Here is a 25,849-nt window from a genome sequence, read left to right as displayed (position 1 = left end):
GGATTAAAACAAAACTTTTATTGAAAATGCACCCAGCATCTTTCAATTACTGTACATATACACAGTTAATAGTATAATCAAATGCTCAAGCTCCATAGGAAACAAAAAAAGAAAATACAAGAAAAAATAGTAGTGCTCTGGAAGAATCTGCTCGTAACTGAATTTGTATTTTAACATATTTTCCATGTACCAAGAAGAAAATCAAACTTAAATTCTATGGAAAGTGCTCCTTTTAGCATTTGCACAGAATTATAGTCAAAATTAAAGTATGGAAACTTTGCACTTAATCATCAGCCAGGTGCAAACATCTAGTTAACAGCTCAACCTTTGTATCTCTATTTCCCTATCTTACCAGATATCAGGTGTTGATTTGTGCATGCATGCCAACTACTCCTTTCCAACACAATCTGTATCTGTCCTGTGCAAATCCAAAAGCTAACTACTGGCTCTGAAATTCTGATGTGCTTTTATGCATTTTAGATCTAAATTGTTCATAGCTAACAATGTAGTGTTGGTGCCACAAATTACAAAACACACTCAAACAATGGCATGATTACGTTAATCTGTGTGAGGGAGGCACTGCAAGTAACGAGAGACATCAATTACGTGAGGCCATAGGAGGAGGATAAAATGCAAATTCAGTCAACAATATGTGGCAATGGCTTTTACTGCAGCACAGAGCATTTACGTTAAGTAATAAAAACAATAGCAAATAAACAAGTTGGTAGGTTTCGCAGCTTATAATAGGAATAGACAGATTCCTTATTAACTCCTAAAGGTAAATCACAGAAAATAAAGATTTAAAAAAGAAAAAAAAAGATTTTTTTTATCAACCCTGATAACTGGCAATTGATTGCAAATATACAAAGTAGGTAAATAATCAATTGATTTATGTATTTGCCACTGGGAAACAGTGGAATTTCCTAGTTTAAATTCTCTCAATACAAGATAATTAAATTTAACAAGTAGCAAAACCGATAAAAGAGATATTAATGCAGAGTATTTTAACTTGATGGTGATTCTTAAAATGACACTATCCTTAATCTCTGGTCCTGAAAATATATTTATCTGTGGAATAACAGGCTTCAAAAATCATTGCACAATGAGCAAAAATCACATGAAGTTTCAGCTCTTCCACAGAATATAACAACTATTTTAACACTCCTTGACTTAAGTGACTCTATTGCTGGACATAGTGCCTCTCCCATTTGGTGCACACATTAGCATATGTGCACTCCATAGAGGCTCTTTAAATACATCTACTTATTTTGGTTTATACATAATATTTACAAAGCATATGTACAAGATTTCTTACAAACATCTTAATATTGTTCTTTTGACATAAATACCTGTTACAAACTTGAAATTGCTAAAATTACTTAATAAAAATAAGACAAACTATACACATTTTTAAAAAGTTCAGTTCAGTGGTGCACAATATAAAACTCTTGGCCATTGCACACTTACAAAAGAGTCATACTGATGAAAATCACACTAGACAGATTCCAGTAGCGTCCAGTTTCACTAATTCACAAACACAACTAAATTGAAGCTTCACACAAGGAAGTCAGGATCACTAAAATCATCACTGTCTTCATCACTTCCACCACCATTCTTCTTGCGCTTCTTTTTATGGCGATGCTTTTTGTGCTTATCTGATTTGTGACTTTTCCGATGATGACGTTCTTTGATCTCTGACCGTTTGGGGGCAACAATTGTCAATTTAGGAATTCTTTGAGGAGTTCCATCCTACAGGGAGACATAACAAGAAATTATGAGATAGGCTGTTACCACAACAAAGTCATTTCCCAAAAAATAAACTGACAAACTTACCGCAGACTGCACATTGTTGATTCGTACTTTATCAGGGCTGTTATCACCATGACTTGCATTAATGGTCAGAGTGATTGGAGGCACAATGCCTTCTTGTTGATAGGGTGTGCCACCTGCATTGTCTGCACGACCTGGAGTGCCAGATTTACCAGGGCTGCCTTCTTCATCTTCCTCAGCATCATCAGGATCAAATTTCAACATCATCTGTTTGAACTGCAACGCACAGAAAGATAACAAAGTTAGCTTGATGTTTGATGAGGACGAAATTTAAGGACAACAGTATGGAACAGAAGTTACTTACATCCAAATATTGAGTGATAATTGCTTTACGTTGTGCCTGGTCAAGAATTTCTTGTGAACTGCCTTCTTTTAGTTTCGCCAGTGTGGCTTTTGGATTGAACACGGCATTACTTTTCCGGCTCACTGCCTTTTCATACACTTTAGCAGCTTCTGATGGCGAGTACTGAGTTATTTTCCTAAAAGAAAAGAAACAACAGCAAACGTTAAATAATTAATTAAAGCCGACACACAAATTAATAAACAAACCCAGCATGCCAAGGCAAGCAGAAGGGATACTTACGCATCAGTAAAGCCATAGAGATCTTTGAGGTGCTGCTTGAGGACTAACAGCAGCAAGCAACCCTGAAAAGCAGTAATGACATCCTGCAGTACAGAAGTATCCTGAGGCATCCTGGCCAATAAAGCATCAGCATCCTCTTCATCGTCTTCATCAGGTTCAGGAAGAGAAACCAGTTCAGGTTGTCCAGTTTCAAGATTCAACCGTTGCACTTGATTGTTCAGTGGAATCAAGGCCTGGAAATAACAAACAATTGTAAGCTACTGCAGTATTCCAGTTTATTCTCAAATACCCAAAGAAAACTATGAGTACGCACCTCTTTGAATGTTTGCATTAAATTGGTGCCCGCGACAGATATCATGATATCAACATGATGAATGATGAAAAGAGGTTCATCTTGGACTTGATAAGGGAAATAAGCCAAATTATCTGCATAGTACAACATTTGTGAAAGGCTAGTTTTCTGGAAAGAGATAAACAAAAGGGTTATCAAAGGGACAAAAGATGACCCAGATCTACAAGAGAGTTTGCAGAAATAGTACTTACTGTCTGCTCATCAAATTGTTTGAGAATAGAGAGAACCAGAGCTCGACGTTGTTGTTTTGTACTTCTAAGTATGGAATACAAAAAACCATTCAAGGCTGTTGGAAGAGGTTCACCCTCTATCTGGCGGTGCCCTCTGACAGGAACATACTCTCCCTTTGGCCCTTGCTGAAGAATACAGTGTAGCTTGAATGACAATCTAATTCCAAGTTGAGATTTCATATGAATAAAACCTGGATATTTCTTTTCTATGTCCTGCAATTGCTTGTCAGCACTGTGGCTAACAACTTTCTCCATATCAGTGCTCATGCAAATAAGATATGGAACAATCTAAAAGAAAAATAAAGGAGAAAAAAATAATAGTTGGTTGCATTTTAATTTTAAAAAAAAAAAGAGTAATAAGGTTGACAATTTGAGCCACCTACCTGAACAGGATGCACCAAACCTTGAGCCAAAATAAGTTGGATAACCTTGAGTGCAGCATGTCTTACACTAACATCAGGATTGAGGAATGCGTCCATGATTTCTTTGAGGTACAACTGAATGACAGTACTTGCCATACCAGAAGTGACATCACCCATTTCTTTTAGATTTTCTGACTTGGACATTTTGGCCCACTCTTGATCTTGACGAATCATTCTCTGTTCTTCTTCCTCCAAATACATTTCAATGTTGTTCAAAACCTACAAAATAGGCACAGAGTAAGAATGAAAAACACACACTTGAACAAGTGGCAATTTTGGCATAAAATCAAGAAAGAAAGATAGAAATATTACTCACCTGTACTTTCATTTGAAGAGGAGCGTCTGCACCAGTAAGGAGGCCATGGTATAAAGCTTTCAAGTCAGATTGAAGCATAAAATCATAATGTCTAATGCATAATGAGCCAATTGCTCGCAAAGTATAAATTTGTATATCCTTGTCATCCAACTTCACAAAATATATCAAGGTTTCAAACACTTGATTTTTAATATCCTCCTGCACCCAAAAAGAATTTTAAAAAATGTATAAATAACAGTTATTATATTACATCAATAGGCGTCCAATCACAACTTTTAAGTCTAAAGACTCACATCAAGACCTTCGATGACATCTTTATTGGTGAAATCAAAATGTCTCAACAATAATCCAACAGTGAAAAGAGCACGTCTAACATACGGTCGAGTTTGTTGGCTAGCAGCTGACTGCTTTAAAAACAAATCTTTTTCCTTGACATCTCTCATAACACCTAAAGAAGAGAAGTAAAAGTAAATAAACCGTAAAAAGTTGAACATATCAGAGTATAAGGTATTAACTTACTGTAATATTTGTTAAAGCAGTCTCGTATCAGCTTGAAGTTCCTAGTAACATTATTTACAACAGAACCAAGGCAAGAGAGGCAGGAAGCAACTACTGATCGGTCATGTTGCAGTATGAGTTTAACTGAATCTTCTTCTAGTTGTGCCAAGAATGTTTCACTTGGATGCTCCATGAGGGGGACCACAAGTTCCAGCGTTCGAGCCACACAGCTGATGATTTGATAATCTCCTTGTGTCTGCACAAACAAACATTACATCACTAATTGCTCCAAACTAACAATGAGCAGAGGCAAAATGGGGTAAGAAAAGAAGACGATGATTTACCTGACAGCGAAGGCTCAAATAGGGTTGAAGAGTTATGGCATGATTCACCAAGAGTTGAGGCCTTATCTTAGCAAATAAATTCAATGTGGTAAGACATGCAACCAGTCTTTGAGACGATCCCTTGTTTTGAGTGTTACTGCTTTCTTCTAATCGTAACACATTCTCAATCAAACAATCAACTATCTGTTTGCAAGCTGTTAATAAGGCCTTTGGGGGCTCAGCATGCACCTTGGTTGAGTCTTCTTTGTCTTCCCTCGGTCTAAATAACTGCAAAGATAAATAAATTATCAATACATAGTTGAAATACAATTGTCATTGACAAACAAAACATTTTTCACTTTTAAAAATTGGTCATTTAAGTAGTCTTGAGTCTGAACTTACACTGACAAGTAGCTGCTCAAACCATTCCATTCCAATGCCACGGGATGTAGCAACAACATCGGTAATGTTCATAACTTTTCTGATGAGTGATACAGTGTCTAAAGATGGCCTTTCACGGACTGGTGTGAACCACATATTTTGAAACACTTCCATGACTAATTTTCTGATACCTTCTTCATCATTTACTCTACGGATCATCTTGACACAGATTTCAGGAATCTTGGGGAAGTCAGGACACTCTATACAAATGTCCTTGAGAATTTTTATGACTCGTTTTCTTACACTAACACCAGTATCCTGCAAAATAATAATAAACTAAGATAGTAAAATCACCACGAAGAGGTGAAATGGAACACTGAGCCTGGAGTAGGGAACTTTCAGTAATACATACCAAAATTCTTGCAGAGAGCATTTCATAGTATTTGTCAATGAGTTCTGGTCTACTTAAAACAAATTTTCCAACAAGGTCCACAGCAGCTTCTCTCACTGATGTAGAATGGTCCAGGAATGAGTGACGAACTCCCAATTGCATGTCAACCCGGCCCAACACAGCTGGATCAGCTTCTACAACCATTGTTAAACACTTCATGGCCTTAGTTCGGATAGCTATAGAACTTTCTGTGAGAACTCTAAGAATCTGAAAAATAAATCAACAAAACAACAGGGTTAGAAAGAAGTGAGGAAACAGTCTAACAAAGAACAGTCATTAAAATGTTACCTGTTTAAGATACATATCAAAGCTTTGAGAGAATGGTCTCTTGGAGGCCAAGAATCTAGATATGAGCTCTGCACTGGTGTAGTCCAGATATGTTTGCATGACTTGTTGACGAGATCCTGAGTTTGTGGAGTCTTGGAATGGACGAATCTTACTAACAAGGAAATTCTTTCGAATTTCGGTAAGACGGAACTTTTCAGAATTGGTTTGAGCAGTATCATTTAATCCTTCATCCTTATCTTCATCATCATCATCATCATCTGAGGGCTCAGTCTCTTCCTCACTTGACTCATCTTTCCGCTTCTTACGTCCTCTTTGATTCTTTTTCTTGCTAGGTGATTTGCTGGGAGATTTTCTTCTATCAGAAGAGGCATCTTTGTACCACTGAGCAAGGTAAAAGTGCCGTGCATAGATTAATGCCTGGTCATTGTGACCATTGACAGCAAGGTAGTCAAGGAGAACTCTTTGAAGAAACTGGTTCCGTTCCTCCTCTTCATCAAGTTCACACCCTTTACCCTGTTTTGACGATTTACTACTACTACTACCGTCTTCTTCCTTTAACTCCTCTGCTTTAATTTCCCTAATAATCTGATCGATGTGATCAACTTTAAGTTGTGACTGAACTGCATCCTTCCGTAAGCGAGCAGCTACAACACCCAGGTAATCCAATGAGGCAACACGTAGAGCCATGTCAGTTCCTTTGTTGACGAAATTGGTGACCTGGAAAATACAAATTCAGGTCAGAAAGGCAAAAACTTGGAGGATAAGTTAAAACTCTAAGTCTATTTTAAATACATACTATGAAAATATGTAAAACATACCAAGAGAGTTCCTAGTAAGCTAAGGAGAAGTTCTGCAGCAGGCCACTCTGGCTTGTTAACAGTTGTAAGCAAGTCTTGAACAAAGTTTTCAAACAAGGGACGATAATCAATTTCTTCTGACTTGTTCCCACATTTGTTCAAGAAAACAGAGAGGAAATTTGCTGCAGTCCGCATTGCAGTGTCGTATTTACCAGCAATAAAAACATCTCGGTCACACTACATATAAAAGAATAATGAATATTAGATCAATAAGAAAGAGCAGGGGCAGCAAAATAGACAAAATTTTTGAAACACATACATTGCTAACAATTTCCGGTTTCTTTTCCTCCTCTTTACTAGATTTTGCTTTTCCATCTTTAGCTTTTGGAGCACTAGCCATGAGTTGATCTTGCAGTGTCTCTGGTAATACAACCACACATTGAATAAGTTGTAAAACTAAAGCTGTCAACATTTGGATGTTCTCATCCGAACTTAAACGGTATGTTCTGAGGCTGCGTTTGCTACTGGGCAGACGAGCAATGGATGCAAGAATATCATCCAGTAACAGTCGTCTGTGCTTGTCATATTTAGTGAAAATCTATTTAAAACAGAAAGAAAAGACATTGTTAAAAGGAGAAACTTGTGAACTTTTAAGTTGACATTCCTATGAAGTACTTACAGAAGTTACGAGACGTAATGCTGAGAGCTGGAGCTCGCTCACCCCCTCAACAAAGAAAGGTCCAACACCAAGAGAGGATGCATGAAGAACGGTGGTGTCAGTTAGAACCTGAACATTCAGTAACTCACTCAACAAGCCAACTAGTTCATGTAGCTTGTTGTACAAAGTTTGGATACTTTTGTCTTTGACGTGAGAACTGTGGTGCTTTTCTTTCTTTTTGCGCCCACTTCCAGGGTGATCTGTATATTTAAAATAAGGAAAGAAGTTAAAAGTAAGACCTATAGTCATATGTCAAACATCTAAAAGCAAAAAACCTGGGACACTAACCATCTTTGGATGACTTGGCTTTATTCTCTACCCTATACACAGGGTCAAAGGAAGGGTATATGGTATTAACTAGTTGGAACTTGCAAAACACCACAACCCGATCAATAACATCTTCCAAATATATTCTTTTGGGCATGTTAGGAGATGTAAGAATGTACATAGATGTTAGTGATGCATCCACTGCCCGCATTACTCTCTCCATGGCCAACTCTAACCAAAGTTTACTCTCCTCTTCATCCTCATCCTGCAAGGGTAACATATACATTCAAGTAAATAACAAGGCACCTATTCTTGAGTTCACAACCAACTCAACTAAAACTTACAGGATCAGCAAGGGGACAAACTCGAACACCATCTCTTATGTTCTTTTCTAAAATGTTCAGCAAGCGAACAAGTCGATCAGCCGGAAAGGATTCCATAGCACCGAGATTTTTAAGTTTAGCAGCTTCACCACAAAGTTCTTGAAGCTGGTACTTAGGTATAAGAGCCTCAGGAGGAACATCCGCATCATCTTCTGCAGTGAAAAAGAAGAATATAAGGTACTTGGGAACTCTTAGCAATTTGGTTGAAAGCAGCACTAATAGTAGATCCACAATTACCCATTTCTGTGTTGAGATCCAAGTCTTCAGTATTATCAAATACTAGGTCAATCGATCTGCTAAACCTTTGGTATGTGTTTGTTTCCATCAGTTCCTCTACACTCAGTTTCTCAGCAGCTGGGGCAAGTTTTCTTTCAACTTTTCGCAACTTTGTCTTTGGCACAAAATCTGAAATATGAAGGTAAAAAGGCATGAGCAAAAGGTTCCAAATGACATGCAGATGTTTACAAGACAAAACCTATTCATTGGACGCACCATCGACAGGGTTTCCACCATCATTTGAATTAGCATGACGCCTCTTGCGCATTGATTGAGGCGCAGAGTCATCATCTGGGACGTACTCATTATCTGAATCGGCAGCACGAGCTTTCTTCCGACTATCTTTCTCTAAAAGGCCAAAGAAATGTTATAAGAAAATGTAAATTAATGCAGGGTGTTATTCAGAAGCATCAAACACATTTACCTTTGAGTCGCTTTTCTTCCCTTTCTTTGTCTCTTGATTTAAAATACTTGCTCTTTTGGAGGGGCTCATCGCTGTCAGATCCAGAGTCTTCTTTATAAGACGTTGAATTATGTGCTGAACGGTGATTAGATGAGGGTGGAGATAAAATGCCAAGTTGGTTTGCTAAAGATGGTGACTTCTCAGCAAAAGCTTTCAGACTTTTTTGCATCAACGCCTGATCCTGCAATAAATGTAAACATATCCAGTGAAATATGATGTCACGGGCATAGAATGGTCCTGTGATATTATTTATATTACCTCCTCTGATAACCTATTCAATCTAACAACAGGTTCTTTCAAATCTTTCAGCTTCATGATGTCAGGTATTTGAACTGATGCTGGCAGCGAGGAAGATGATTCGCCAGTTACTTTAGCATCCGCATTGGAATTTGAATTGACAGAATTGGTTCTTCGACTGTGCCTTCCAGACAACAGCTTAGATTTATCCTGTTCTTGGGTAACTGGCGCTGTACTAGCTTGAGCTGGAGAGGAACCTGTTTCAGAAGGAAGTCAGGTGATAAATCTGCAGTACAAAGAGTAAAGAATTCAACAGACAGACAAATTACCTGCTATTTGCATAGCATTTGTGCGGGGAATGCTTGAGGGCTCCTGTGTGCTGTTCGGAAGGTCTCCCTGAACACCACCACTTCGAGGAGGTGCTTGTAACAGTGACGACTCGTCCTTTACTGCACTAGCTAAGTCATTGGCTTCAAAATTGTTATGCACTATAGGAGGCTTATATTGTTCTGTTATCACTGACACTCGTTGATGAGGACCAGGATCTGGTGGAGGAATAGGAACCGGCACAGGTCCAGGAACTTGATCTTGAGGGAACTGCCCAGTTGCTAAACCGGAGTAGGATATATTAGGCGATTCCTGACTGTAACTTGCTGGGGATGAATCGTTACAGTTGAAATTCTGATTCCATACAGGAGTGGATGAATTAGCTGAAAGAAAAAGTAAAACAATGGTTAAAATACAGGAGGCTCGTGCAGAAAATGTTAGTCTAACAAGCAAAGTATTGAGAAAAAGCAAACCCAAACCCCAATAAATATCTGACTATGAATTTTCAAAACCCTTTGGTTTTCTACAAAAGATTTTGTTCAAAATGCAAAATGTTTAACAACATAAGCTAAAAGGACAGTACAAAATTCTCTACTACATACAGGACACCCAAAAACTTGAGTCTATTTTAGAACTGATTGACCAATAATTGATCAACATGTTTAACAACACCCCACAAAATTGTGACAGGGCAGAAGAGGAGTAAAGAATAAATAGGAATTTCACAAACAACCAAAGAACCCAAAGCATAAAAGTAGACTCACTATCATGCACAGGAGGTTAATATAAATTATTGAAAGTAATGCCATCACCACATAAAGAGAATCAGTCAGAGGTATAAATACAATTTGATTTGGCACAATTTTTTTTTAAAAATCAAAGCATGTAAATGTATACTCAAACCACCATAAATTTAAAACTTGCAAATGTGACTAAAGCCAAAAGAGAAGAAACTAGCAAAGCCAGAATTGTTGCTTTATATTTTACAACACAAACATGCAAAACTATTTAACCCCATGAACATGTCAATGCCTCCTGCGATTTTAAAATAGAACCCACTATAACTCATACAGGAAAAAAAAAAAAAGAAATCAAATATGTAACCAACCCGGTGGTCCCTTGAAAACATTGGGATTCCTGTGAAGAATTGCCTTCAAAAGCTCGGGAATATTTTGCTGCTGTTCAACCGGAGGTTCTGTACCAGCATAGTGATCCTTTAGTTCTCTGAAAACAGGCAAAATAAAATCCAGGTACTTTAGGACCAGATTTACAAGTTGCAGGTAGTAAAGACAAGGCCATCATTTATCAATAAGAACTGGTAGGTAAGCATGAACCCAGCTTCATAGTATCATATCAGTTATAAAAAAAATAAAATAAAAAGGATTTGAAAAATATTTTATTTACAGATGAAGCTTTTTAGTTGGTTAATGAGAAAAAAAAACTGTCCAGTCCTTAATAAACAGGCACTTAAGATTGCAGTCAAGATTTACAGAATTGTCCAATGGGTCAAATAAATGTTTAAATTCTTCTGAAGAGAAGAGAGATGTGTGTGCAGGTTCATGCAAAAATGATGCAAGTGAAGGATATCTCTCTTTAAAAAATTAACAAGTACTTCAAAAAAAAAAAAAGGTTAAAAAAATCAGAGTGAAGATTTTAAGCACTGACACATTTCTTCAAAATCACGGTTCAAAACTTGAGCCGATAGCTTTGACAGAATATTCTTGCACACTTGAAAGAGACTTCCACCCTTCCCATCCCCCTTCCCTCAAGGCAAAAAAAAAAATTCTTATCTTATACTTTGACTTTGGAAAAATTTAAAAAAAAAATTAAAGAAGAAAGCATATAATACATGGAAAGCTTACACAAGAGCACTGACAGCAAGTAAAGATATTTATCATCTACAAAGCACTACACTCAAATTGTGAACAACAAAGAGTTTGTTCCATCCACCTAGACATGATTGCAAGGCTGTTCGCACATGGAATTTTTAGGTTGATCCTGAGAGTGTTTAAACCCTAGCTGCAGTGCATTGGGGAGGGAAGGAGTGGGGAAAGACATTGCCCTCTTTGGTTTGTGATAGTGCTGTGTGTAACCAGAAAACAAACAAATCGGTACATGTCAAGAAGCCACTAAAATTTCAAAGGTATCAAATATTGAATTGCAGCAGTTCTCAAACTCCAACAAACCTAATTAACTATATTCAAGTGACTTTAAATTTAAAAATAAAAAACAACAAACAAACAAGATGAAAAATTGAAAGGGTTAAGCATTAACTTACATGTGTTGTGATGAAGTTTGACTTAAAGATTGAATTAGCTGAGGAACCAGTGATTCATCACGCACACTGAGGAGATTCTGGGCCTCTTCTGCTACTCGAGGGTGAAAAAGTAGGGACTTGCTGCTCAGAGGTAGAGGAGAGGGCAAGGGCATCTCCGGCAACACTGCAACCAGACAAAATAATTCAGAAACACAGTGCAAAACCTGTTACGACCCGATATACAACACACTTTAAACTTACAGTCAGTAAGGCTTGAGATGCCAGCCAAAGTGGTGATAGGTACACTAGGTATTTCACCATTCATCTTGATTTGTTGGTAAATTCAGAACCACCCACATCAGTCACCATCCCCTGTAAAAATGAATTTTCACTGAATGTATCATTGAACGACAGATGATCAACTTAGAGAAGGTGGCATTTAAAGCACTAGGGGAATTAATAGAAATCCTTGACATTGGAGAATGATATAAAGGAGATCAGAACGCTAGAAATATGAGACAGTCCGTAAGAAATACCATCCAAACAAACTGACTCAGTTGAGGTTAGGATGCACGATTGCTCCTTCACATTTGACCTACATTAACCCTCAGTAAATTTTTAGGAGAACTAATTCAAGGGCTCTAAAAGGGTCTGACAGCATTCGAAATAAATGTCGATAACTTCCACCAGAGAGACCCATGAAGGGTCACTAGGCAAGGGTAAACAAAAAGCAGTAAGTAAGACACCAGAAGAGAAAGCCCTCCTCAGAACATGGGCTGATGTTTACAATAGCAGCCCCAAACAGGGAAGAGGGAATTTCACTTTAAATGTATGTAGAACCAGAAACAAATACAACACAAGGCTTCACTTAAATAAAAGAGAACATAGTCTGTTGCTGATGGTAGCACCCAACCAAACACTATGTCGGCCAAAGCAAAACAAAGCCTTGAAAACAGAGAAACGCCCTTCCTGGGGAAGCGCTGAAACAAGTCACGAAGAATAAAGACATTGAAGCCTTCCAGCGGTATAGAGGATTTAGAAAGAATCACCCGGTAAGAAAAAGATCCGTTAGAGCTACTAATTTAGGCCAGTCTTCTTCTTCGCGGCAAACGGTAACAAAATAAAACATAATGATCCAGAAACTAACTTCTAGACAAGTAAGGATTCTAGTGAAACAAGGAATAATTATCGAAAGAACATACTGAGTACTAACAGTTTATTAATGCGTGTAATCATCGTAACCTGTACATTCATTATGTCAATGACTCCCATTTTGAGGCTGTGGACATCACCAGCGCCATCTATCGCACAACATGAGAACCTCTCGTCCTCGCCCATTTTTTGACACCGCGAGACAAAATTAAAGGTAAATGAGCAATAAAGACCATCACTGCCTATGCAGCATAGATTATTCTACCTGTTTAAGTCAAGGTTGAAGCTGTTTAAGGCCTAAAGACTTACCGGCAGATGAATTCTCGCTGCCACAGATGCTGGTGTTACTTCCTGACTTCACCACCAGAGCAGCCATTTCAAAAGTGTACAGCCAGCCAGCCAGCCCGGGATCCCATCCTCTTTTCGATAAATTCCACAATTTCACATTCGAATAAGGAAGATATCGGACACGAAAACGGACCACACTCGGGCGAAGAAAAGGCTGGAAAGTCTGTAGAGCAAGGCACACACTTGTTTCCACTACATCTTCTTAATTTCCCACTAGCGATGGGTTTCTTCAAGCCGTCACTGCTCGCTGGCCACTTTGTATACAAACACAAAGCGGGCCTGGCTTTTCAGCTTCGCGCACTTCACACTGGGGCTAGGCGGCTTCCCACAAATTAGAGTTTCACTGAACCACTGTAGAACACGCGCAAAACTAGCATTTTTCACATTTTCCACTGCGGACAGACGCGCCAAACATTGATACGAAATCCACCGTACCCTCTTACTGCTACAGTATGCATCCGCACGCTAGAAACGTAGTTCGTAAACTTTCTCCGAAATCCTTTCCTAAGCTTTCCAAACACCGCGAGATTAAAAGCGAGGGAAATGTTTAGAACGGCAATTTAGTTTTAATTGACAAAGTTCAAAAGTGTATGAGATTGTATTAAAAGGGTGCCGCGCATGAATATGAAGAAGCAAAACGACAAGACTGCGAAGTAAACCTGGAATGTAGTTCACTTGAGCTCAGCTGCTGCTACTGCTGCAGTTGCCTGGCTGTCGTGTTGGTTGGAGGTCATACGGTGTCTCGCCCTAACTAAGCGCTGAAAATGAGTCCCAAGAGGGTGTTTGTTGTCGGAGTCGGCATGACCAAGGTGAGAATGTCTTGTTAGCTCACCCACTTCCCTATTTTGTTGGCGGAATCGTTTGTATTATTTGGTGCCGCTTTCGTAACAGATGCCTTTTCGCGTGTTGCCTTGCTCTCAAGGCACGGTTTCGCTTATACGCCCCCTTTTCTTTCGTGTTTGTCGGGTTTAAAAAGTTGTGGAGCAGGTAGACTGTTGCCTGACGCTTTTATTCGCTCAAGGGAAGTTGCTTAGATATCATCAGTTCTCTTACAATAGTGTCCCTTTCTGTAGTTAGCCTGTGTCTGATGACTTGCAGAACAGCCCAGAGACGTACTTTGACCGGCGATTATCTCTGGAACTTTTTTTGATTTTTTTTTTTTCAACTTGTTTCCTGTTTTGCTGTTTTGACCAGTTCGAGAAGCCGGGGAAGAGAGAGGACTTCGACTACCCTCAGATGGCCAAAGAGGCTGTTACAAAAGCTCTTCAAGATGCCAAAATCCGTGTTGAAGATGTCAACCAGGCATGTGTGGGTTATGTCTATGGTAAGATATTTTCCTACCGATAGGTGGTTTATGATGACACTGGTCTTCATGGCAATTTCTTTCCTTTTCCTTTTCATGTTCGTTGTGGTATTCAAGTGTTGTTTGTCCTTAGGTGACTCAACTTGCGGTCAGCGTGCCCTGTATGAAGTGGGTATGACTGGGATGCCTGTCTACAATGTAAACAATAACTGCTCAACTGGTTCAACGGCTTTAATGCTTGCAAAACAAATTATTGAAGCTGGCACTGGAGAATGTGTTTTGGCTCTTGGATTTGAGAAGATGGAACGGGGCTCACTTAGCTCAAAGGTATGTTACTGACATTTACATTCAAATCAAGATATTGTAATTCTACTATGTTTGAACTTTCGTTATTATTTCCAGTTCTTTGACCGCACAAACCCCATGGACAAGCACGTTGAGGTGATGGCAGACATTGCTGGTATGGATGGTAGCCCAATCACAGCACAATTATTCGGAAATGCAGGCAAAGAGCACATGGCTAAGTACGGTACAAAACCAGAACACTTTGCTAAGATTGCCTACAAAAACCACAAACATTCTGCAAACAATCCGTAAGAGCCCAGATAAATGTTGGTTATTGACCCTCACTGCATCTTTCTAACTGTAAATCTTTAATCCAGGTACTCTCAGTTCCAAGACATTTATTCCCTGGAGCAGATCATGCAGTCACCTCAGATCTTTGGCCCCCTGACTAAACTGCAGTGCTGTCCTACTTCTGATGGTGCAGCGGCAGCCATCCTGTGCTCTGAGGACTTCGTTCATCGTCATGGTCTGGAGGCCCAAGCTGTGGAAATTTTGGGAATGGAAATGTCTACTGACCTTCCTTCAACGTTCCAAGACAATAGCTGTATGAAGATTGTAAGTTTTTGCCTTTTAAACTGCTTGCAAGGATAAAATTGAAGTACCTCTGTTTACTGGAGCTCTTTTCTCAGGTTGGTTATGACATGACCAAAAATGCTGCTGACCGCCTCTTTGCTAAAACTAACTTGAAGGCTCAAGATGTCGATGTGGTTGAGCTGCATGATTGTTTCTCTGCTAATGAACTCATCACATACGAAGCTCTGGGCCTCTGTCCCCCTGGGAAGGCAGGTGAACTTATTGATGCTGGTGGAAACACTTATGGGGGCAAGTTTGTTGTGAACCCAAGTGGCGGTCTCATCTCCAAGGGCCATCCTCTGGGTGCTACAGGTGTGTGAATAAGACTTTTACTTCAATTCAGTTAAGTAAGACAATTGAGACTAATTCACACATTTTACAGGTATTGCTCAGTGTTCTGAATTGTGCTGGCAGCTACGAGGTCTTGCTGAGAAACGTCAGGTGCCTAACGCTAAGTTGGCTCTGCAGCATAACATTGGTTTGGGAGGAGCAGTCATTGTGGGCTTGTACAGGCTGGGTTTCCCTCACTACGCCAGGTAAGAATAAATCTAGGCACTGATTTCTTATCTTACCACTCACTGTTCCAAAACGGCAGATCTAATCTCGTTACTATTTATTCCAGGTCTGCTGTTGGGCTTAATGCAGTTTCTGCTGCCACCAACCCTGATGACTTTAAGGCTTCCATTCTTTTCAAAGCCCTTGAAATGGCCATGGCAGATGATAAAGACAACCTGATTGAGAAGTTCCGTGGTATTTATGCTTTCAAAGTCAAGAATGGTCCTGGCGGCGCTGAAGGCTTTTGGGTCATCAATGCCAAAACAGGAAAGGGAAGTGTTGAATACAACGGCAAAGGTAACTATAGATATCTCACGGGCAGAATTTTTCTAAATTTTTTTATATGTGCTTTGGTAAATTTCCCCAATTTCTTTGTTTTGCAGCCAAGCCAGAGGTTACTTTCATCATGGATGACAAAGATGTACCTGAACTGATCAGTGGCAAGCTGAATCCCCAAAAGGCCTTCTTCCAAGGGAAAATTAAAATTCAAGGAAACATGGGACTGGCCATGAAATTGACTGAACTTCAGAAGAAGGCAGCCTCCAGGATTGAGGAGTTTAGGTCAAAGTTGTAAAGCATTGCCCTCTTTGCAGTTTTGCCTTCAATCTGGAAGTGACTTATTCTTGCACTTTGTGGAGTTATTGCTCAAGCTGCCCTTGTTTTTGACTGTTGCATGAAACTTTCATACTCAGTTTTGGGGATGGGATGGGGTTCTTCAAATCAAATGTGTGATGATGTAAGAATGAACAAGGAATGTACTATTATCTATTTTATATCGGGTACTACTGCAACTTTTATTGTTTTTAAATTTTGCCTCATTCCTCTATTTTCTGCATTTAAAGAACTTTACTACGTACTATTTTTCTACTGTGGTGTATTTGGGTTAGACCATCATATTTAGCTTTAAAACATTGTTTTAAAACCAGTATTAGTAATTTTTTTTACAAATTATTAAAAAAAGTTACCAGGACGTACTTTTGGTGCACCAAGTCTGTGCCCCTGATCTACCTTCCATGCCATTTGTTGCCTAATTGCAGAAATAGCTGATTTGACTCTTGTGTACCTCTTGTACTGATGTGATATATGTTAGATTGAAGTTTCACTGGTTCATGTTGTAACTTCTGTGAATTATGACTAGTTATCTTGAGGTGGATTCAGTGTTGTGGATACTGCGTTTTTATTTTTTACAATGTACCTATGGAAAATAAAGTTTTATATTTGTTTATCTTTGAAACACTTTCCTTACCCCTCTTCCTACTGAATGTATTTTAATGTACCTGTTAAGAGACACTTCTATGCCACCTGCTGCTCCGTCTTTGAAGTGAGTGCCTCTTTCCATTTCTGCAACCAAAGGCGATTTGAGTAAAACAAAATCAACAACTCAATTTACAAGCGGCGCTCACAACAGAAAAACCTGCCTCTTTTAAAGTTTTCCCAGGTCTTGAGAACAAGTAGAAAAAGAAGTAAATTGGTATTGTGACCATGGACACGAGGGCCATGGACCAGCCCAAGACGAGGGCCCAGGCGGGGTAGTGGTAGGTCCGGTTGTAGGTCAGAGGCGGCGCGGAGATGACTGAGAACACCAGGATGCCCTGGAACAGGCAACGGCCGGCACGCCACCGACACGATGAGCTCGGGGTTCGGGGCGGTGGGGTGGGGGTTGCAACAGCGCGTAGTATCACGTACCATGGTGACGATGGGGGTGAGCACGAGCCAGCAAGCCTTCAACCACGGACTGATGCGTAGCCAATCATGTCGGTGATGTCTTGGTAGAAGCGCTCTGCGCCGTAGCCATAGGCAACGGCGATGCACTCGAAGAAGCAGAACCACAGCAGAACCATCCCGCTGGCGGCAAAGTAGTCGAACACTTGGAACAGGTACATTCCACCCTGGGCAGAGAACAGAGTCAGCTGGACGGAGCGGAGAGCGCCTGCGAAGTCCAGCTAGGCAAGCCCGCACGGCACGCGTGTTCGGCGGGCTGGCCCGCCCTGGACCCGACGGGCGGCAAAACGGCGGCGGCTCGGCCGGGACTCGAAGCCACGACCGTCGCGACGCACCCTGGTCACCATGAAGAGGCCGATGAGGAAGCTGACGGCGCTGACGATGGCGATGAAGACCTCCCGGCGGTGGCCGCGCCGCAGCGTCCCGGGGAACAGGTCGACGAGCGCCGTGATGAAGCCCTCCACGCCCACGAACTGCGAGTCCAGCCCCATCAGGATGATCATGAAGAAGAAGAGGGCGGACCACAGCGGCGCCATCGGCATCTGCGTAACCGCCTGAGGGGGACAATCAAGGGGTAAGGCTGGCCCGAGGGAAACAATTCAAGTACTTTATACCAGCCAGATTAAATTTGTTTGAAAGATGGATGACAGGTGACAGGCACCTTCGGGTAGGCGATGAACACGAGGCCGGGGCCGGACTCGGCCACCTGCGCGATGGGCACGCCCGACTCCTGCGCCATGAAGCCCAGCACGCTGAAGATGGCGAAGCCCGAGTACAGGCTGGTCAGGCTGTTGGTGGCCGAGATGAAGATGCAGTCCCGCACGAAGTTGTTGTTGTAGTGGTTGTACGAGCCCAGGGCCGTCATGCAGCCCAGCGCGATGGCGTACGAGAAGAAGATTTGCGTCCCTGCGTCAATCCAGACCTGGATCACACGTGGTGTAAGGAGTCTGGCGGGCCGCCAAGGCTCGGCGCGACGGCGACGGCGACCCACCTGCGCCTCGAGCAGCTTGCTGAAGTCCGGCTTGAGGTAGAAGATGATGCCGTCCAGGGCGCCCTCCAGCGTCACGCCGCGGATCAGCAGCACGGTCAGCATCACGTAGGGGAAGGTGGCTGCAACGCAAGCAACCTCTTTTATTTTCACAGTGTCCTTCGTGTTTCCCGCGTGCCGCGCCTCAAGAGCCGAATTCACAGAGGAGTGTCACAGGGTTTTTCTCCCGAGGATGTTTGTCGGGCCGAACAAAAAAGGGACGCGCGCACGCAAGCCGTTCGAAATTCGCTGGGGACCGTCCACAAAGCAGCGGGGCCAATTTTAAACAGGGCTTTCTACAGGAAGGCTCGTCTCTCGTCTCACCGGTGAAGTAGACGACTTTGCCGGAGGACTTGATGCCCTTCCACACGCAGAAGTAGACCAGCAGCCACACGACGAACAGCGAGATGGCGAGTTCCCACTGGAGGCCGCCGGGGTCGTCAATGCCCGAGCTCAGGCCCAGCACCTTGCGCCTGCAACACGCGTCATCGCCGTGCTCAAAACCAGCAGCAGGCGACCCGACGGACGGCAGCCAAAGAAAGGAGGACGTCGCCGCTCACTCCCAGTACTCGACCACGGCGTCCACGCGGCCCGGCGCCGTGCGGTTCGCCACGGTGAAGCAGCGCGCCGTGTTCCACGCGTTGGAGCACGACGCCCAGGGCAGCGTCGCCGAGAACGAGTAGTAGAAGAAGTGCGCGGCCCAGGCCAGGATCACGATGTAGTACACGTTGAGCAGGAAGCAGATGATGGTGGTTCCGTAGCCGATGCCTGCGCAACAGAGGGCGGTGAGGTGCGGGCCGACGCGGTGCTCCAGTCCGCACTGTACCACTGGACTGTACCCTTGAACACGGGGCAGATGTCCCAGACGGTGATGCCGCCCTGGCTGGTCATCTGGCCGATGCCGACCTCCAGGAAGAAGATGGGCACGCCGCCGGCGATGAGGCAGCAGAAGTAAGGGATGAGGAAGGCGCCTGTCAAGGCAGCAATAGCAAGGCAGCGCTGTCGGTTGGGTTGCCTACCAGCGCCTTAGGGCTCTGGGCACGCGGGGCGGGACCCACCCCCAGGCACTGGGAGGCAGCACAACCGACTCGTGTGCACTCGAACTCGTCGGCACTCCAGCAAACGCCAGCTTCTGACTCACCCCCGCCGTTCTTGTAGCAGAGGTAGGGGAACCGCCAAATGTTGCCGAGCCCCACGGCGAAGCCGATGACGGACAGCACGAACTCGATGGGCTTGTTCCACTTCTCGCGGTCGTACTCCGCGCCCTGCCCATGGCTCGTCTCCGCCGGCGTGGCGGCCTTCTTGCCGTCCAGCGGCGCGAGCTGGACGTCGGCGCGCTGGGCGGCCATGTCGCTCTACTCGGGCTCCACCGGGACGAGGACGGTGTCGGCAGTGTACAGCACCACGGCCACGTGCAGCGACCCCGCCAGCACGGGAGGCTGTGCTGGACGGGGACCGGCCCAGCCTGCCCAGCCTATCCTGGTTCCCCTCTCCAGGTTCGCATCGTCCTGTCCGTCCTGCCGGCCGACTCTGCGTGGACCTGGTCGCCGCGTCGCCGCCCCCTTCATTGTCTCCCACTTGAAGCCGTGTCCTTCCCTGCCCCCCCGGGGGGTCGGTTCGCGGGGCGGGGCTGCGGGGCCATGCCGGGGCCATGCCGGGACGCTGCACCGGGACAGCGACTACTTTGGCCGCCGGTGGACTCGAATAGATATGGACAGACAGGTGCCGATAGGAGGGGCTTTGGCTTTCCTCTTTCAGACGCTGCCACTGGCAAGGCTAGCTCGCTCAATACATTCGACATACACACAAGGGACCTAGTAATCCGAGGCCGCAGTGGTGCTGAACAGGCCTCCCCATTATTCCAATGAAAGTCGGGCAAATTTATCAGATCTGCTGCCTAAGTGTATCAAGTTTATTACTTTTGGCACCGCCAACCTGCCAGCCCCCCCTCCCCCCTTCCCCGGCCACTGGACCCGCCAATGGGAACGAATGGCTTGCAGCGGGCAGTAACAGGCGACTTCCGGGCCAAGACCCCCTCGCCTCGCCCCGACTCCCTTCCCCTCTCCCGGCACAAGTGCGGTTCGGTATCCTAGGAAAATTGTTGTGATCAGTAATTGAAATTCATTCCGCGGTTTGCTTGAACCTTCATAGACACTCAGGGGTAGAAAAAATTTTAGAAGATTTTTTTTTGTATTTGATTTTATTTATTTTACCTCACCTCATGCCACAACCGTTACAGCCATACTTCTATTAAAACCCAACATGGGAACACATTGGCACAGCCTTTCTAGATTTATCAATTTAATTTTAAACTCTAACATGACTACTCATATGCTAGGCAAGATCTTTGAGGATCTGATTGGAGTAGTGTTACAAGTGGATACAGTCTTGACAGCAAACAGAAGGTACTAAACACACTCACAAGAGGGTGTAATAGCTTGAATGTGTGAGGTATCTAAATATTTATCAAACTATGCAAATGCCCTACTTTTATTTGGGAATGTATTTAGCACCTAGTCGCTTAAAAATGCTGAACAGAATAAAATCAATAATGATAAAAATATTATTAAAATACAGTGCCTTACGAGGCATAACAATTTACAGCCTCATTTTGATAGTCACTTCCCTAATACGCAAGATTACAAACAAAAACTTATCTTAAATTTTTTGATAGTGCTTGTCCAGAATGACTGATGACTACATTTACAGAAAAATGGACACAGAAGATAGATGATGAACTAACAGGGTACAATCTTTGAAAAAATTGAAAAAATAGTCAACAAAAACAAAGTATTTACAGCAACATCTAGAGACTTCACAGGATTTTTACAAGCATTTAAATCAAAATCTTACATTTCAAATAATCACATTCTGGACTTACAACATCCAATGTCTCCAGCAACACTAACAAGATGGCAGATATTGGTATTTTCCCATTATTTCAGTCTTTGAATCTGTATTGATGCAGGATATTAGTAATGTTGCAATGGTAAAGCTTACTGAGGCACCAATATCAAATTTGAGCTTAGTTCAGTGCACAGGATGACAAAGTATGGTAAGGAGACACTTGTGTGAAGAAATATTACAATGTGAAATGTACCTGATGATGGAATTCACGTGTAAATGAGATGTACAATGTTAATTTCGCAAAACTGCAGGAACATATCATAATATCATTTTAACAAGCTTGAGCTTTGGCTTTAAGGGAAGCTTGATCAACAGCAGCCATTGCGGCAGAATCCAAATCTTTGGCCTGGACGATAGGTAAGCCAGAGTCCTGCAGGATTTTCTTTGCTGCATCAACATTTGTACCTGCAAATATTTGGGATTTGAAATGATTTCTAAAATATAAATAAAGGGACAGTTAAATAAATCAGCACAATTACCTTCCAAACGGACAACTAGAGGTAGCTTCAGGCCAGAGGCCCTTGTCGCATTGACCACACCAGTGGCAATGGTCGCACAGTTAACAATGCCTCCAAACACGTTCACAAGAATAGCCTTTACATTGGGATCTGAAAGATTGATTATTAATAGTAACCAAAACTTTGTCCTTTCAAATAGATAACAGAATTCAGGCATACCACAAGAAGTAAAACACTTACCTGAGGAGAGAATGTCAAAAGCTTGCTTCACCTGGGTTTCATTCACACCACCACCAACATCCAAGAAGTTGGCAGGTGAGCCCCCATGTAAGTGGATGAGGTCCATGGTGGCCATGGCTAGCCCTGCTCCATTTACTGAAAATCAAATTTACAAATGACAGAAACTATCTTGGTTCTGGATGTATGCTTTAGTTTCAACTCAGCTCACCTAAGCATCCAATATTTCCTGACATGCCAATATAATTCAAATTATATTTAGCAGCCTCCACTTCTCTTGGGTCAGATTCAGAGGTGTCCTCAATAGCAAAGATTTCTTTCTGTCTGAATTGAGCATTGTCATCAAACTGAATCTTAGCATCAACTGAAACGACGTCACCCGTATCTGTTTCAGCCAATGGGTTGATTTCCAGCTGAACCGCATCAACACCAGTAAACAGGCTCCACAAAGCCTTTACTTGATCTGCACACTGAGAGAAACAAATTGATTATTTACAGGTAAAATAAAAGTTGATTGGTTGGCTAGAAAAGAACACAATTCATACTTTCTTTCTTGAGCTGCCATTGAATTCAAGAAACTCAGCAACAGTCATTGCCATTTCATCAGTGACGCCCTGAATTACGTCAATAGGAATAGTTTTCACCAACTGTGGACTGCTGACAGCTACCTCCTCTATGTCCATACCACCAGCAGGAGAAGCAATCAAGACTGGGCCATTGTGAGCTCTACAAACAGTAAAACAGCCAAATTTAAATACAGAAAGACAAACGAGTTCCATAGAAGGTGATGAGGTGTTACGTACCTGTCCATCAAGATGCAGAAATAGGTTTCACGTTTGATGACAATAGACTCTGCAACCATTACAGAATTCACCAGAATACCACCAGGAGGAGTCTGTTTAGTAACCAGTTTATGTCCAACCATTTTCTCAGCAAGAGGCCAAATCTTGGAGGGACTGTAAATGCAATCAAAAATTTAAAAGAAGTCAAACAGAAGGCTAAATAAAAGTGGAAAACAGTACTAATAATTGAAAACATACTCTTTAGTAATTTGAACTCCTCCTTTGAACCCATTGTCAAAAGTGCCTTTTCCTCGACCACCAGCAAGGATTTGTGCTTTGACTACGTACTCTTCAGCAACTGGCAAAAATTAATAAGAACTATTAAGAAGCTATCAACAAAAGCAGAAAAAGATACAGTCAAGCCAAAAGTAAGGAAAATCAACCCACCAAGTTCTTTTGCTAGATTTTTAGCATCATCAGCATTCCTCACCATCTTGAATTTCTGAATATTAACTCCATGATTCTGCATTAAGACTTTACTTTGATATTCCAACAAATTCAGGAAACGAACTTGCATGGCGTTCATCTAAAATGTAAATCAATAAATATTATACACAACTATCCCAGGAATTCGATAATTTGTTTGAAAAAAAACACAAACCTTTTTTATCCCAGTCAAGCACTGGGCTGACTGTGACAGATGGAAAGCCGATTTCAATAGTCCAGCCATGGTTGAAATCTAAACAAATAAACACAAAAAAATTTGTACTTTTCGCCACAGAACGAGACAGACACACTCCTCACACGACATAAGAAAAGATAAGGAGAAGGCCGATTATGACTGACAAGACTCCTTCTGCTACCTTCACGAAATAATAGAGATATTATGATACAAAAACAACAAAAACTGGTAATCATACCCAGTCTATTCGGGCCTTGGGAAAAAAATACAAAGGGCACCAAGTCTTAGAAGCCAGGGAAAGCAATACAATTTCCCAGTCAAAGTGAAAGAAAAGGTTGAGCAACACGGCACGGCTGTTTGTGTGTTCCACGAGATGGAGTCAAAGGTTACAAGAACGCAGACAGGGCTGTAGTAGGGGTACAGTGGGAATTCTTCGCGTACCAGTGGAGCGGGACCAACAGCTTCCAACAGACTCTCTCGGGGGACTGTACTCTCGACAACCGAAACTGACGGTAGTCCCCAGTACAAGGCAGAATGAAGGAACGCTCAACGTAAAAATTAGAACCTGAATGTGATGAACCAACCAGAAATTGAGACGAAAGGGGTGAAAGTCCGGTGACCGGGGTGCAGCCGCTACCCTCTCACTCTCGTGCTCGTGTTTGGGCCGACTGCGAATACCGCATCACCTCGACGATCTTCGTTTGTCTTGGACTGCGAATAGTGTTGTTTTGGTTCGTTAAGCATGTTGTCTGCTAGCAGACGAAAGGGAACGGGAACAGGCGCTTGTTAACCCGTTACGTAAGAAGATAGCGCCTGACACCACTCCCATGACAAAGATCCTGTAGGATCGGACGTCTATTCCGAGCGAACGAGGAGCGCTGGGATCTCCATCAATGTGAGTTTGGTGAATCGGACTTCCCCGAGTGATTTATCGTAAGAATCGAGTGTCAGAAGGTGACCTCTGGTGATCTGGATGACCACTGCGGACTGGACCCGGCTAACCTGCACCAGTCGCTTCATTTCCAAAACTTTGCAACGCCCTACCTGCCGATTGCTGCCGCGGGATCAAAAGTCAGATAAGCTCTTCGGATGTTTTGATCGCGCGAGCCTATCTGTTTTCTGAAGCCGGCCTATGCGCTAAGATTGGCCAAGATAGCCGAGCTCACGGTCGAGGACCTGTTCATTCGGTCGTTGCCGTCCTGTCAGTGCCGGCCTATGCCGGGCGCCCGGCGCGTAGGCAACCCAACCGACGTCCGTGCGCGGTGCACAGGTGGTTGCCTACCCGGCAGGCGGCCCGTCGCTAGAGGCCTGCACCCCCTTTAGGATTCTCCGAAGGGGTAAAGTAGGGCTCTGCCCGTCCCCGTCGCTATCGCTGCGAGCGTGCGAGGGGAGGGACTTTTGCACCTGCGTCAGCTGAAACGGAAAACAGACGCAAGTGGGCGCGAAGCACGAAGCTTATCGCGTCGGCACTCGTCATCGCCGACGTGCGCGTGCATTCCGAAGTAGCGGGCCCAGCCGCGCGCGCAGTCCGGAAGAATTTCCCGCCAAAAATAACAGTCCGTCTCTGCGTTGCAGGGCGCCGCCGCAGCGAGGGGAGGTGGGCGGCCAAGGAGGCCAAGACCCCCCTGCCGGAGTGAGCGTCCGCGTGCTGCTGTTCGCGGGCGCGCGCGAGCTGGCCGGCACCGCGGAGGGCGTGCTGACGGGGCTGCCCGCCGACACGGACGAGGCCGCGCTGCTGCAGCGCGTCACCGAGGCCTTCTCGCTGCACGCCATGGCCGGCACCTTCATCCTGGCGCTCAACCAGGACTTCGTGGCGGCGGGCGACGCCCTCCGGCTGCGCGACGGCGACGAGGTGGCCGTCATCCCGCCCCTCAGTGGCGGCTGAGGACGCCGAAGATCGCTCTATCGCTGGACTTCCCCCGGGAATGAGATCCTCTATCGACTGTTTAGCTATGTATTATTACCATTGTTATTGTTAATGTTATTGTGGTTCAGCTCAGAGAGTATATATTTTGTAATTTTATAATTATGTGTTCGTCTTGGTGCGTTTCACCGCGTGAATTTGCATCCTGTTGCTGTGATACGACTTGTTAAACATCCTGTTACCCGTGGCAATAAACACCGGTGCGTGTGAAAGGTCTTGTCATTGATTGCCCCCTGTGGCCTAACAGCGCGTTGATGACGATGAGTCACCCAGTCGCCGTCGCCACGACCCGGCCGAGGGTCGTGAGTCGTGGAGGCGTCAGGTGTGGAGGCGCGCGCCACTAGAGCCCGTCGGCGTCGTCGCCACGACTCGAGCGGAGCGGACACTGAAAAAGAAAGGGGCCCCGCGGCCGCGGCGCCCTTGGCTCTAGGCGCG

General features: G+C 43.5%; 5 protein-coding genes across 10 annotated transcripts; 2 read left to right on the top strand and 3 right to left on the bottom strand.

The window, feature by feature from the left end:
* Positions 1–3: 3 nt before the first annotated feature.
* On the bottom strand, positions 4–13,599 carry LOC117639273 (nipped-B-like protein). 2 transcript variants are annotated; one of them, XM_034374783.1, is made up of 28 exons: positions 12,861–13,599; positions 11,661–11,771; positions 11,421–11,583; positions 10,251–10,366; positions 9,145–9,525; positions 8,837–9,072; positions 8,540–8,759; positions 8,332–8,463; positions 8,077–8,244; positions 7,801–7,991; positions 7,478–7,721; positions 7,151–7,389; positions 6,791–7,069; positions 6,493–6,708; positions 5,675–6,391; positions 5,348–5,593; positions 4,957–5,253; positions 4,576–4,842; positions 4,253–4,487; positions 4,027–4,181; positions 3,734–3,931; positions 3,379–3,636; positions 2,957–3,283; positions 2,727–2,873; positions 2,414–2,646; positions 2,135–2,309; positions 1,834–2,046; positions 4–1,749 (listed from the first exon to the last, which is right to left on the bottom strand). In XM_034374783.1, exons 2-28 carry the CDS (start codon positions 11,722–11,724, stop codon positions 1,555–1,557), a joined length of 6,312 nt encoding a protein of 2,103 aa, XP_034230674.1. In that variant the 5' UTR covers positions 11,725–11,771; positions 12,861–13,599; the 3' UTR covers positions 4–1,554. The 2 variants fall into 2 exon arrangements, with proteins under 2 accessions (XP_034230674.1, XP_034230675.1); XM_034374784.1 differs by lacking the exon at positions 12,861–13,599 and adding an exon at positions 12,613–12,633.
* Positions 13,600–13,663: 64 nt separating this feature from the next.
* LOC117639290 (non-specific lipid-transfer protein) lies at positions 13,664–16,898 on the top strand. Its single transcript, XM_034374824.1, has 9 exons — positions 13,664–13,708; positions 14,094–14,223; positions 14,336–14,529; positions 14,605–14,795; positions 14,865–15,102; positions 15,177–15,432; positions 15,503–15,656; positions 15,743–15,972; positions 16,059–16,898. Exons 1-9 carry the CDS (start codon positions 13,664–13,666, stop codon positions 16,247–16,249), a joined length of 1,629 nt encoding a protein of 542 aa, XP_034230715.1. The 3' UTR covers positions 16,250–16,898.
* LOC117639282 (sodium- and chloride-dependent taurine transporter-like) lies at positions 16,350–19,925 on the bottom strand. The gene is given in 12 exon segments (XM_034374809.1): positions 16,350–16,870; positions 16,953–17,016; positions 17,094–17,267; positions 17,362–17,417; positions 17,420–17,564; positions 17,733–17,951; positions 18,059–18,319; positions 18,389–18,507; positions 18,749–18,897; positions 18,985–19,192; positions 19,264–19,395; positions 19,566–19,925. Coding segments are annotated over 11 exon segments (1,719 nt in total). The 5' UTR covers positions 19,774–19,925; the 3' UTR covers positions 16,350–16,870; positions 16,953–16,968.
* Positions 19,926–20,613: 688 nt separating this feature from the next.
* LOC117639288 (succinate--CoA ligase [GDP-forming] subunit beta, mitochondrial) lies at positions 20,614–24,646 on the bottom strand. Of its 5 annotated transcripts, none has more exons than XM_034374820.1 (10): positions 24,056–24,158; positions 23,470–23,547; positions 23,256–23,394; positions 23,067–23,166; positions 22,830–22,982; positions 22,572–22,752; positions 22,238–22,496; positions 22,030–22,164; positions 21,811–21,939; positions 20,614–21,736 (listed from the first exon to the last, which is right to left on the bottom strand). In XM_034374820.1, exons 2-10 carry the CDS (start codon positions 23,536–23,538, stop codon positions 21,603–21,605), a joined length of 1,299 nt encoding a protein of 432 aa, XP_034230711.1. In that variant the 5' UTR covers positions 23,539–23,547; positions 24,056–24,158; the 3' UTR covers positions 20,614–21,602. The 5 variants fall into 5 exon arrangements, with proteins under 5 accessions (XP_034230711.1, XP_034230712.1, XP_034230710.1 ...); XM_034374821.1 differs by lacking the exon at positions 24,056–24,158 and adding an exon at positions 23,932–24,024; XM_034374819.1 differs by lacking the exon at positions 24,056–24,158 and adding an exon at positions 23,729–23,859.
* Positions 24,248–25,626, top strand: LOC117639299 (molybdopterin synthase sulfur carrier subunit). Its single transcript, XM_034374836.1, has 2 exons — positions 24,248–24,385; positions 25,066–25,626. Coding segments are annotated over exons 1-2 (312 nt in total). The 5' UTR covers positions 24,248–24,383; the 3' UTR covers positions 25,376–25,626.
* The last annotated feature ends 223 nt before the right edge of the window (positions 25,627–25,849 follow it).

The sequence above is a fragment of the Thrips palmi genome, unplaced genomic scaffold (genome assembly GCF_012932325.1).
Source record: "Thrips palmi isolate BJ-2018 unplaced genomic scaffold, TpBJ-2018v1 HiC_scaffold_11, whole genome shotgun sequence".
Lineage (NCBI taxonomy): Eukaryota > Metazoa > Arthropoda > Insecta > Thysanoptera > Thripidae > Thrips > Thrips palmi.
This window is presented reverse-complemented; position numbering and strand designations above follow the sequence as displayed.